The sequence below is a fragment of the Stomoxys calcitrans genome, chromosome 2 (assembly GCF_963082655.1).
Source record: "Stomoxys calcitrans chromosome 2, idStoCalc2.1, whole genome shotgun sequence".
Classification (NCBI taxonomy): domain Eukaryota; kingdom Metazoa; phylum Arthropoda; class Insecta; order Diptera; family Muscidae; genus Stomoxys; species Stomoxys calcitrans.
This window is the reverse complement of record NC_081553.1, coordinates 78,224,703-78,238,906: the sequence shown is the minus strand read 5'-3', so window position 1 is coordinate 78,238,906 and position 14,204 is coordinate 78,224,703. Positions and strand designations below refer to the sequence as shown.

The following is a 14,204-nucleotide window of genomic DNA, read 5'->3' as shown; positions in this document are numbered from 1 at the left end:
GCAAGAAGGACTAACTTCCAATGGCGAAATAACTTTCTACACCAATAAAAGAAAGCTTGTTGTGTGTGAGTGTGTGATGTAATAGTTTGTCCATAAGCTTGTTGCGTTTTTTTTTTTTTTATCTTTCTTCGTATCATATTCTTGACAATTTGTGTTAAAATAAAAATTCATGAGATTTGCACTTTTTTTCTTGTTTGACTTTTTCTTTGCCAAGGATAGATTATGATGATACTTCTTTTGCACTTGTTGTCTCTGAGTCATTCTGCCTGGCTGTGCATTAGTTTATGTGGATAGAGGATATTGGAGTAAAAGAAAAAACCTAGAAACGTTCTACGTACCAATATTGGCTTTTATTGCTTTCGCAATGGCAGAGCAACAGCGCACTAAAAAATAGGAGCCCACCATGAGTGCGATACAGATTCTTGTAAAACGAACACTCTATATGCATATGTAAAGTAGTATCGTAACAAGGAAAACAAAACAAAAAGAAACTATGCAGATATCCAATACAGCAAACATTACAAAAGTATGAGCGATTCCATGGTGAATGCAATAGACTAGAAACTGAAATAAAGGTAAGTTTAGGAACAAGTTGGTATCTAGTAATTTTCAAATTACAAGGACTTTCTGCAAAATATAACAATTCCCCATTTTGTTTTTTTTTTATAACCAAAATTCCAGAAAGTCTATTTTATTTTAAATTTTGTTGCCTTTTGTTTTCTTTTTACGTTTCCATGTCTTTAGGTGAATGTGATTTACCAATTTTGTTGGAAATTGCACCTTCAGTGCATGTGTGAGTGCATGATAAACACATATTGATCTTGTGCAAATAAGACCATAAGTGGAAGTTTCTCGGTTTCAGCGGAAGCGTTAACAACAATACAGTCAGCACAAAAAGAGGGAATACACACGCACACACCAGCATATCGATGACAAAAAAAAAAAGAAAGAAAAAACATCTGAAAGTCAATATCCTGTTTTGCATAATGCAATTTTCATTGATAGTTTTATTTTTAGTTACATCCGCCCCAAGGTGAAATTTACACAAAGTTATACAGAACAATTGCAAGCGATTTCCTCATGGATCGGGGACAAATTGTGGTATATTCCATACATACACATACATACGTGTTGGTGTGTTTGTGTGTATGCATCTACTCATATATACCAATATGCGTATATTGTTCTAGGTGTTATGTTTTTGCGGAGAATGGGTATATTTATGCATATGTGAAGACACTTTACATACACTATTTTTAATATGTATTTAAAAATTGAACTTGGCAAATTGGAATTTATTCTTGTAACAGTTTCTTAGGAATATCGTCGTGTTAAATCCCCTACACTACTTTACCATCATACTAATAAACTTTTTTACCCACCACCGAAGGAAGGGTGTATATTCAATGTGTTATTCGGAATACCTCTCATTGAAATAACCATTTCCGACCCTTTAAAGTAGATATTTTCTTGATTATTACAATTCGTCTTTTGTCCGCCCATCTGTCCGTCTGTCTGTGGAAATCTCGCCACAGTTTTTAAAAATAGATGTGAAACTTTGCACATACCCTTTTCTTTGTCCATAAGGTCTTAGGCCCACTAAAGCTACATATAGTATCTGATTTCTTTTAAATTTGGGACAGCGAGTTGTGCTAGGCCCCTTGGAATTTCTGTTCCATATAGTCCAGATCGGTCCAGATTTACCACATATACCGAACTCTCGTTTTAAGGTCTTTGGCCCATAATGGCGCATTTTCTGCCCCATTTCGTTGAAATTTGGTACATTGGGTTGTTTAAGGCCCCTCGATATACTTGTTCGGTACAGCTCAGATCCGTCTAGTTTTTGATACAGCTGCCGTAAATAATGATCTTCCCATTTAAGGTTTTAGGCCCGCAAAAGGTGAAGAATTTATTAACCGATTTTAATGCAATTTAGCTCTATGAGGTGTGTTAGGCCATTCAAAATTCGTACCGACTGTGGTAAAGAACGAGCTTTATTTGGATACTGCTGTCATTTATTCGATCTCTCGATTTAAATTCTTGGGCCCATAAAATTTGGCACAGTGAGCTATGTAAGGCTCTTTGACACCCGTGTTTAATATGGTCCAGATCGGTCCATACTTGGATAAAAAAAGCTGCCATATAGACATATCGTCCGATCTCTCGATGCTGGCATTCCAAAGTACCAACCTTGGAAAAACAGATCTTAGAATATCAAGACCAGATATCACGACCTGGCCATAACGTTTCCACGGTGATCGCTTTCATGGACAATGGAACGAGCTTGCTAGCCTTGGAGCTAGAAGAGAATAGCTACCTCAACATACGGAAATTTGGCTACAACAACAAGAACTAAATAACAAGACAAAATACTAACACCAAAACCAGATATCAAGATAGACCACAGACTTCTTAACCAGCGCAATATAGTCCAAGTCAAAGTACCAACAGTAACGGAATATATCAAATCTATAATCGAAGATCGAAAAGTAGTAGTAAACATCATTTTGTCTCGTTAGAAAAGAGTTCAGACACGCCTTTGCAATATATGGCAGCAAGAAAGCCATAGATTTCAAGTCCTACAAGGGGATTAGTTTCAGTGTTCATGGAACATGAGATTAAGCTATCATGTATATCATTTAAGATATTGGGTTGCCCAAAAAGTAATTGCGGATTTTTCATATAGTCGGCATTGACAAATTTTTTCACAGCTTGTGACTCTGTAATTGCATTCTTTCTTCTGTCAGTTATCAGCTGCTACTTTCAGCTTGCTTTAGAAAAAATGTGTAAAAAAAGTATATTTGATTAAAGTTCATTCTAAATTTTATTACAAATGCATTTATTTTCTTTTAAAAAATCCGCAATTACTTTTTGGGTAACCCAATATTTCCTCATTTGTAGGATTCTAGCAATGAAAACAAGCCAATGAACCAAAACCTTAAAATAAAGATGTCATCTTTAAATTGAATTTCCTATTTACTAACGGACACATCCAACCCTATCAAATTTCGTTGCATATTATTTTACTACACAGACGCTGTCCAGTTTTTTAAACTTAGAAACTTAACCTTAAACAAGTAAAAGCGTGCTAAGTTCGGCTGGGGCGAATCTTATACACCCTCCACCATGGATCGCATTTGTCGAGTTCTTTTCCCGGCATCTCTTCTTAGGCAAAACAGGGTATAAGAAAAGATTTGCTCTGCTATTAGAGCGATATCAAGATATGGTCCGGTTTGGACCACAATTAAATTATATGTTGGAGACCTGTGTAAAATATCAGCCAATTCGAATAAGAATTGCGCCCTTTGGGGGCTCAAGAAGTAAAATAGAGAGATCGATTTATATGGGAGCTGTATCGGGCTATAGACCGATTCAGACCATAATAAAAACGTATGTTGATGGTCATGAGAGAATCCATCGTAAAAAATTTCAGGCAAATCGGATAATAATTGCGACCTCTACAGGCTCAAGAAGTCAAGATCCCAGATCGGTTTATATGACAGCTATATCAGGTTATGAACCGATTTGAACCATACTTGGCACAGTTGTTGAAAGTTATAATAAAACACCTCAGCAAAATCGGATAAGAATTGTGCCCTCTAGTGGCTCAAGAAGTCAAGACCCAAGATCGGTTTATATGGCAGCTATATCAAAACATGGACCGATATGGCCCATTTACAATACCAACCGACCTACACTAATGAGAAGTATTTGTGCAAAATTTCAAGCGGCAAGCTTTACTCCTTCTGAAGTTAGCGTGCTTTCGACAGACAGACGGACAGACGGACGGACATGGCTAGATCGACATAAAATGTCACGACGATCAAGACTTTATATACTTTGGGGTCTCAGACGAATATTTCGAGTAGTTACAAACAGAATGACGAAATTAGTATACCCCCCATCCTATGGTGGAGGGTATAAAAAAATAAACAGTTAAAGACCTCCTATTTCTAATTTGCGTCTTTAACTAATTAATTGTTGTCTTGGCTCAAAGTCAATTTTATAACGTTCAACTATATTTTGATCTTTATTTTAGATTTTTTTTAGTTAAGGATCTTTTGACCCGTCCAATAAAATAAAAAAACTTGAAAATCAAGCAAAATATCCTTCATCAAAGGAAATGTATATTCATCTAGCATTTACAGCCAATAATTTGTGACTATCAGTCATCTTTTAGCCTTCCAGTGAATTATTTCACATATAACTAGACGCACGCAAACATATTCATTTCCCCTGCAATGTGTAAGGTAGTTCCTAATCTCGAATTTGTGACCTATTGTCGTCCTTGCCCTTTCGACCACATCACGAAGAATTGACAGAAATGTCATTGAAGTCATTACTAAATATTCAAGAAGGTAGTTAGAGGCTTGTCCGCTCTCAAATTCTGTGGAGTATATGGACCCTGCTGTTCAGCCATCTCGCTTGGAGATTCTAGGTGAGTTTTTTTGAGTTCAGAAATAAACTCTCCAATGATTTAACGGCTGTCTAAGAAGATATTTATACCAATAGTTGTTCATATACCCTTATCTTAATTATACCACTACTTCTTTATTTTTTGGAAGAATCTTGACTTGGTTCACACTACCCTGATCAAGCAACATTTTGTAAATGCCCTGCTCTAGTACCCTCCAAAGCCCATATTGTCGTTTACTCTGCAACCAACCATATATAATCCGCTACTTGAGGAAAGAGAAAGCTACCTCAACCTCACTGCAGTTTGTATATCCACAATTTCCAAAGCATTAAGTATACCATGTACAGAATGTACTTATGCACTTAATTTAATGGTACCATTAAATTCTGTGCATTAGATAGTATTATCCTCCGTGCAGCTGTGAAATACAAATATTTCCAAGTTTATTTAAAAAGAAAGTTATTCATAATAGTGATTGCTTTATCTTTTGCTGGAAAATCACATCCGGCTATAGCTGGCGAACTCAAACACCTCAAAGTGTTAATTATAAGTGTGTATAACACTATAAATCATTATAACGATACTGGTAGTGTTTTCAAACCCAATGGTGGTGGCCCAAAAAAATGCAACAATAACTAAAATGGTTCCGCGACATCCACGCCATAGTGGCAATCAAATGGCGAAGATCTGAAGATATCCCGTGCAAGGATGCAACATATATTGAACAAGTAAAAAGGAACCAAGTTCGGCCGGGCCGAACTATGGACACCCACCGCCCCGGGTGGGTCCACCTGTCCACCTTACATCATAATCCGATGGAAAATGCATAATTTATGCACCTATAGCAGCTATATCGAAATATAGTCCGATTTGGACCAAATTTGGCACGGACGTTGAGTGGTCTAATAAATACAAGTCAATGTTCAATTTTGTAAGACAAAATATTGGTCTATATGGCAGCTTTATTCAAATCTGGACCGATCTGGGACAAGTTGAAGAAGGATGTCGAGTGGCCTAACACAACTCACTGTCCTAAATTTCACAAAATCGGGTAATAAATGTGGTTTTTATGGGCCTGAGACCTTAAAGCAGCAGATCGGTCTATATGGCGGCTATATCAAAATGACGATCAAGAATATAAAATATATACATTCTCGATCGTCGTACGGTCGGAAATAGATATTTAGATGTGTTGAAAACGGAATGACAAAATAAATATACTCCATCCTTTGGTGGAGGGTATAAAAACGAGTGCAAGGTAAAGCCTTACAAATTCCAAAAAACCCACGATCTTACACCAGACCGGAGGACTGCCATCAATAAACTTGGATAACCCATAGCCTTTCGGTTCGATGAAGTCCGAGTAAAGGGCGTGGTCGACGAACGCGCATGTAACACTGTGGAAGAGCGAAACGGTAGGTAGGAGGGCAAAAATCCTATGGGGAAATCAGTATCATTAGAAGGCGAGGATATTACTGAAAAAAAGTAAGAAGGAAGTCAGTATAGCTTTCGGTATCATAACGGGACACAAAGGACTCATTTATGCAAAATCGGTGCTGCATGTGATACCATATGTAGGGCATGTGGGGAAGATGATGAGACGTTGGAGCATTTCCTATGTCATTTTCCGCATTTAGCGGCTAACAGACACTGGTAGCTAGGTGGAGATACAATACCAGACATCAACCAACTAAGGCTTGATTTTGTAAGTCGCACGAAACTGCCAACTTAGATTTTCTTTTTCAAGGTTACTTTATAGCATTTAGAGCACATAACCAGCCGACTTAAGTATATGCCCATAATGGTATGGGGCGGATTTAAATCTGCACCCTCTTTTCAACTTAACCTGACCTAACCTACACCAAAGACAACAAATTTTAGACTCAAAAGATGAAAGGATTTGCTGTGGTTGCAAGAACGAGATGAATTTCCGACCATTGTGCTCTCTGATGAGCAAATTTACAATTGAGAAATTCGTAAACTCCCAAGATCATCGTGTTTATTTAACCAAACGCACGTACGAACATTTTCGTCGAGCCTGGGGTCAAAGTAAATGCAACTAATTATCGGGGATCGCCAAAAAGGTGTAGCACTGCGACACGCCGTTCGGACTCGGCTCATCATTGAGCTTTAAACGTGAATCCGACAGCAGTCATTGATGTGTAAGACGTTTGCACCCACTTCATTACTGGAATGTTCATGGGCAAATTCGCATTTGCAATTATCGGAAACATTTTGGAAGTTATTTTGAAACCATGGGCACGCAACATTTCGGTCGTAGGCCAATGGACGGACCAACAAAACTCCGCACTGCCATTTAAAGCACGTGTTAAACATAAACGGTTACATATAAAATTCCGCATTTCATTTCGTCATCACAGTGGCTGTCCAATCTGTCAGATGCCAATCGAATGGCCTTTCTATTTGGGCCACGTTAAAAAGCAAGCCAAAGAAAAATAGTTTTGTTAGTGTAGATGCGCTAAAAGAGCCATTGTGCGGGAATGGGTCAAATATACAGGCAGATTAGATTCGTGCGGCTTGCAAATCATTTTTTGACCGACTCAGAGCAACAACCAAGGCGAAAGGATTGTCATATCCAACAGAACAGAAAATTATGCTAGTTCCACACATTTTTGCTATTTGAATCAATAAAAAATATTTCGACACAAAAAATGTGGCCAGTACATGGCACGCTGTTCAACTACCAACTTTGACTAATGACCCTCTTGCAGTTGTATAGATCAAGAGTAGGCTTTTTCGCTCTTACTAAAATTTGGGTTCAATTTCCTGTTCTGAAAAAGAAACAGGTATTATGCGGTTTCAGTAAAAGGAAAATTTTCTTATCCCTTATATGTCCAAGAGTTCCGGGAAACTTTCCCCTAGCATCAATAATTAACTTTTACACTAATTTTTTCTAGAGCTATACTCCTTTGCAGTGGATACAACACCTCCTGCCGTTGTCCCTCTTATAGCCCGCCTACATAGATCTACGCATCCCAAGCCTGCTTTTAGTATGTAAGTTATTAATTTGGTTCGAAAGGCGGTCATGCTAAGCTATGCGCCAAAGAGGGACCCTAAAAAGCTTTTACGCAAAGTTTCTCCCCATGTCTCTGTAAGGAACATGTTTTTTCACTTCTTTCTTCTAAGGAACAAGAGAAACATGGTTTACATATCAAAGAGATATACCCGATTAAAATCAAAGTCATTCTTACTAAAATCATTCCTACAAGTAAATTTCGATAATACTTACCAGTAAATTTGGCAACACCTTTAAAATTGATGTCATCAATGATAATTGGCTCCGAACGTCCTTTGGCATTTACGGCAAATATAATCATGCGATATGTAGCACTGGGGTCCAAGTTGTCAATAAAAAACGTTACAGGACTCGAAGTGTGCTGTACGAGAAAAAAATGAAAACAAAAAAACCCATATTAAACTTTTTAAATTTTATTTATTTGCATTTTAAGACTTCTCGTATGAGTGAAAAACAAAAACGTCCAACAACCGAGGGCAACTTAGAAAAAAGCATGGTGTCCTTTTACTTTTTAAGGAAAATGACTAATAGAAGCACGTTCTTCTAATTCCATTTCGGTGTAACAGAAACAAAAGAAGAAGGATGAAAAATGAAACTTTGTTACAATCATTTTTTCCAGGCAGTTTAAAAGAAATTATAAACAATAAAACTTTGTTCATTCTCCCACTCACACTGCTCCCCAGTAAAAAAAAATTTAAGAAGGGAGCAGTAGAATAAAAAGAAACTTCTAATGCAATTCCTTTTCCTTTGTTTTTTTTCAGAGTTTCCTTTGAAAAATAGACCCTTTCAAAAGGAACGGAAAGAAAAAAAAGCATACTCGTATAAAAACAATGACAACATCATTGTCAGGACATAAAGTTTAAAGTCAATTCCTTAAGGTTAAGGGGAGAGGGGTAGCTCAAGTTATTACTTTAAATTAGAGATGAGTGCCTTGTCTTGTTCTGTCTTGAGGAAGGTTGGTTGTATGGTAGCTTGCTTTGCCTTTTTCGTAATTTTTGTTCATTTTTTTATTTTTGTTCTTCGTGGAACAGGAAAACTTTCTTAACATTGCTGACATTGTAACATTTCACGTGTGTGCGCTGATAAAGATATGATAAGTGTATTCACAGTGCATATGTGAATACACTTAAAAAAAAGAGGTTTTCAATAGCTGCTTATCAATGTAAATTCCGAAAAGGCATTAAAACAGTCAAACGAATAGCAGATAAATCGTTCAAAAAGGTATTAAATCTGGAAAAAAAGAACAGTAAAAACGTGTTAAGTTCGGCCGCGTGCCGAACATTATATACTAATCACCATGGATAAATTAACCATCCTCTTTTATAACAACTCCAAAACCACGTCCATAGTAATGCGCAAATGGAAGCTGATGGCAAATGGTGGTCCAAGTGACCAAGGATTAAAGAACTGACCGTACTAAAGAACAACAAGGCAGCAGGAGCCGACGGATTACCCGCTGAACTATTTAAGACGGGAGGCGACACCATCCTCTTTTATAACAACTCCAAAACAACGTCCATAGTAATGTGCAAATGGAAGCTGATCTGCAAATGGTGGTCCAAGTGACCAAAGACTAAAGAAGTGACACGACTAAAGAAAAACAAGGCAGCAGGAGCCGATGGATTATCCGCTGAACTATTTAAGACCGGAGGCGACACGTTGCTAAGGCGTACGCATCAGCTTATCTGTCTAATCTGGCTAGAAGAACGCATACCCGATGATTGGAACCTCAGCATACTATGTCCCGTACACAAGAAAGGAGGTAAGACGGAATGTGCCAACTACAGATGAATAAGTCTCCTCCCCACCGCATACAAGATACCCTGGTAAATCCACCTTGGACCAGATATTCACACTGCGCCAAATCCTGGAAAAGACCCGAGATACTCCTTTACGTTCAAAGGTATTTCAAGCCATGTATGAGTTTGGTATCCCTGCAAAATTAATTCCTCAGCTAGAAAAGGAAAGAATCTCTCGAATCATTTAATACCAAACGAGGTTTCAGACAAGGAGACAGCCTATCGTGTGATCTCTTTAATATCTTGCTGGAGAAGATTATACGAGATGCAGATATAAATAGATATTGCACACTAATCACAAGAGAACACATGCTACTCGCCTATGCCGACGACATCGACACCGAAATCGTAGGTCGGTCACCGGAAGTAGTAACTGCAGCCTTTGAAAGAATCGAAAGAGAGTCAGTAAAAATGGGTCTGGCAGTAAATGGAGATAAGACGAAATGGATGGTTTCAACACAACCGAGCAGATAAAGAAAATGGAGAAAGTTGGGAACCCCAACTTTGACATAGTCAGTAACTTTATCTACCTCGGCACCGCCGTAACCGAAACGAATGACACCAGTTTTGAGATTAAGCGAAGATTAATACTGGCAAACAGATGCTATTTTGGACCAAGTAAGCAGTTAAGAAACAAGGCCACCTCTCGACAGACGAAGATTACACTATACAAGACACTGATACTACCCGTGCTGTTATATGGTTCTGAAGCATGGGTACTTGTAAAAGCAGATAAGGCAGTGCTTGGAGTATTTGAGAGAAAGATTATTCGTAAAATATACGGACCAGTTTGCGTTAATGGAGAATATAGGCGACGTATGAATCACGAGCTGTATGACGACGATAGCATAGTTATATGCATCAAAATACAACGGCTGCGTTGGCTAGGTCATGTTGTCAGAATGGATGAAGAAGCTCCAGCAAATAAGTCATTTGAAGGGAAACACGGTGGTACACTCAAGCCGGGAAGACCAAAAGCCCGATGGAAAGATCAAGTGGTGGGAGACACTTCGAAACTTGATGTCAGAGATTTTAGAATGAGCGCAGAAGATCGAGGCGCTTGGAACGCTATTCTACGTTCGGCTAGTGGAACAAATATTCAGTCATAGCCAATTAAAGAAAAGTAAAGTAAGGAGGCTGGTCTGGATCATATTTGAATCATGTCCCGAAAACTCTTATACAAGTCACGGTTTCAGCGAAAACGGGCAAAAATCCGCTTTTTATGGGCTCAAGAACCTTAAAGGGCTGGTCGCTCTATACGGCGGCTACATTTAAATATAGTCTGATCTGTACCATATGCCGGTAGGATGACTGGAGGCTTAACACAAGTCAAATTTCAGCGAAATCGGATAATAATTGCGGTTTTTATGGGCTTAGGACAACAAATTAGCAGACCGGTCTATATGACAGTTATAACTAAATATGGTCCGATATGAACCATATTTGAGTCGGATGTCCGGTGACTTAAAACAACTCGCTGTTCCAAATTGCATAGAAATCGGATAATAAATGAGCCTAAACCCTAAATCGGCAGATCGGTCTATATGACACCTATATCTAAATACTGTCCAATCTGGGCCATATTTAGGTGTGATGACGGAAGGCTTAAACCAACTCACTGTTTCAAATTTCACCAAAATCGGATAATAATTGGGGCCATTATGGGCTTAAGACCCTAAATCCGCAGATCGGTCTATATTGCAGCTATGTCTAAATATTGTCCAATCTAGGCCACATTTAGGTGTGATGACGAAAGGCTTAAAACAACTCACAGTTTCAAATTTCACCGAAATCGGATAATAATTGAGGCTTTTATGGGCTTAAGATCTTAAATGGGCAGACAGGTCTATATAGCAGCTATATCTTAATATAGTCCGATCTGAACCATATTTAAGTGGGATGTTGGGAGGCTTAAAACAACTCACTCTTTTACATTTGATCGAAATCGAATAATAATTGCGGCTTTTATGGGCTTAAGACCCTCAATCGGCAGATCGGTCTATATGGCAGCTATATCTAAATATTGTCCGATCTGGACCACATTTGAATCGGATATCGAGAGGCTTAAATTAACTCACTCTTTGATATTATATCGAAATCTGATGGTAAATGTGCCTGTTACGGGCTGAAGACCCTAAATCGGCATATCGGTCTATATGGTCCGATATGTACCATAGTGGGTTTGAATATAGGGGTCCCTAGTGCAACTTCTCGTTTCAAATTTTAGCGAAATAGAACAGAAAATGCTGTTTTACGGGCTCAAGACCCTAAATCCCCAGATCAGTCTATATGGCAGCCATATCCAAATATGATCCGATCTGACCCATTCAAGAACTTAACATGCAAATAGGTGAAATACGAGTCTGATCAAAATTTCAACTCAATATCTCAATTTTTAAAGATTGTAGCATGATTACATCTGACGAACGCACGGACGGACAGACACACGGACAACGGAATATATATACTTTGTAGGGTCGGAAATGGATATTTCGATGTGTTGCAAACGGAATGACTAAATGAATATATACCCTTTCCTTTGGTGGTGGGTAAAATAAAAGAAAACAAGTAAGAGCGTGCTAAGTTCGGCCGGGCCGGGACTTTTATACCCTCAACCATGGATCGCATTTGTAGAGTTCTTTGGCGGTATCTTTTTTTAGGCAAACAAAGAATAATGAATAAGAACTGTTATGCTATTGGAGCTATATCAAGTTATAGTCCGATTCAGACCATAAATGAATTAAATGCTGAACATTGAAGAAGTCATTGCGTAATATTTCAGTCCATTCGTATAAGAATTGCGTCTTGTAGGGGCTTAAGAAGCAAAATCGGGAGATCGGTTCATATGGGATCTGTATGAAACTATAGATCGATTCAAATCATATTGGACATGATCTTGAAAATCATGGGAGAAGCCGTTGTACAAAATTTCTGCCAAATCTGATGCGAATTACGCTCTCTACAGAGCTCAAGAACTCAAGATCCAGTTTGGTTTATATGTCAGCTAACCAGATTATTTTCCGATTTGCTTCATACTTAGCACAGTTCTTAGAAGTCATCACCTCATGCAAAATTTCAACCAAATCGGACGAGAATTGCGCCCTCTAGAGGTTCAATAAATTAAGACCCAAGATCGGTTTACATGGCAGCTATATCAAACCATAGACCGATTAGGCCCATTTACAATCCCAATCGACCTACACAAATAAAAAGTATTTGTGCAAAATTTGAAGCGCCTAGCTTTACTTCTTCTAAAGTTAGCGTGCTTTCGATAGACAGACGGGCGGATATGGTTAGATCGACTTAAAATGTCATGACGATAAAGAATATATATACTTTATGGGGTCTTAGACGCATATTTCTAGGTGTTACAAATAGAATGACGAAATTAGTAAACCCCCGTCCTTTGAATAAATGCTAAGTTCGACTAAGCCAATTTTAAGAACCCAATTAGAACGTAATTAGAAAAAATTTTGCAAATGGACATATTTTTCCATTAAGGAACAGAGGTAAACTTCTCATATATCAATGAGTGCTGACTGATTTAAGTTTAAGGTCAATGATAATGGACCAAATTTTTCTAACCTATCATGAACGGCATGCCTTAAAGTGACAACTCTTTGGCAGAAGTATTTATGCTAACCTCTCTTAAGAACTTGTACATACATAAATAAAGTTTTATATTTTTCTCTAACTGTATACAAATGCTGTATGAGTATGGGCATTTGTGTTCCTCGCACATATTTCGAAGTCTACGTCAAGGTTTTTGCAAACTCCCATACTCCAAATATTCTGGTGTTCCGATGTTATGTTCTATTGCACTGGGGTTGCCATGTGCATGACATATTTTAGATTTCCTTTCGATTTTACAAGAGAACGGGTCATGGGTTTTCTTTATTATAATATTTCTAGATAACTGCAGTTTATTATATGTATTAGAAATATTAAGAGCTAAAATCTACGATAAGTGACACGTGTCCTCAATTTGAAAGACACTTGTCGTTTGATTTGGGCCAAATTTGTTATAACAAATAAACAGTCTGCGTCGTTTCGGTCAAATTATGTCAATTAAGTTAACGGTAGGTCAACATTTCACCATGGAACAATCAATTAGACCGTAGGTAAAGGAAGCACGTGACATTAATTTGTTTTTGTCTACTTTAAATTTTTTAACACAACATTTGTAAAAGTGTCTGGCATCTCTGAGCTCGCTCGCTTAATATTATGCATTTTCCTGTGCATGTTCTCGTATATCACAATTGCTGTGGTGTGTGTTTGTCAAAAAGGAAAACTTATCATGTGTTGACTTTTCCTGCACGGCTAGAAGTCATATCCTTGCGTTGTTGAACGACTTTCCCAGAGCCATCTTTTACTTTGCCATGTATGGAAATGTGCCAATCTGAAGACCAAACTTTTATGTCTTCACATTTGTGATGAAGGGCAATTTTTTTCACTTTTGCTCTACATAATTAGAAAATGCAAATTACATTTAAAGATTAAGTATATTTTGCAAAAAAAATTAAGTAACATTTTTGTATATTAGCTTCACTTGAACTTCTTAATGGGGTTGGGAGATGGCAAGCTTATTATGAGAAACCTCTACATACTACTCGTAGGACATGTACCTCAGAAGGAATAAAGGATAATTTGTGGCAATTGCGGAGATAAGACTAATATCCTAATTCAATTGATGGAAATGCTTAAGGGTTTTGACATATTTAGAGGTGGACTATCAAGAAGGTAACATTATGTTCACCAAGAAATGTCGAAAATAGGGAACCTTTAACTTATAATTGAGGTTGTAGAAGCAGAACAACGAATTAACCACTAAAACAAACGCATTATTTTGATAGCAACAAGAGACGTCACGAATGCCCTCATAGCCAAAGAAAGGTATACATTTAGAAAGGCACTGTGCCTACAGGAGTAACTCAAAGTTCTATTTTTGGTT

General features: G+C 37.8%; 1 protein-coding gene across 1 annotated transcript in view; it reads right to left on the bottom strand.

The window, feature by feature from the left end:
• LOC106090424 (protein turtle homolog A) overlaps nucleotides 1-14,204 on the bottom strand; it is a 436,959-nt gene that overhangs the window by 40,600 nt on the left and 382,155 nt on the right. The window contains exon 13 of the mRNA XM_059362200.1: nucleotides 7,668-7,815. Coding sequence (XP_059218183.1) covers nucleotides 7,668-7,815 — 148 coding nt within the window. The remainder of the gene's footprint in view (nucleotides 1-7,667; nucleotides 7,816-14,204) is intronic.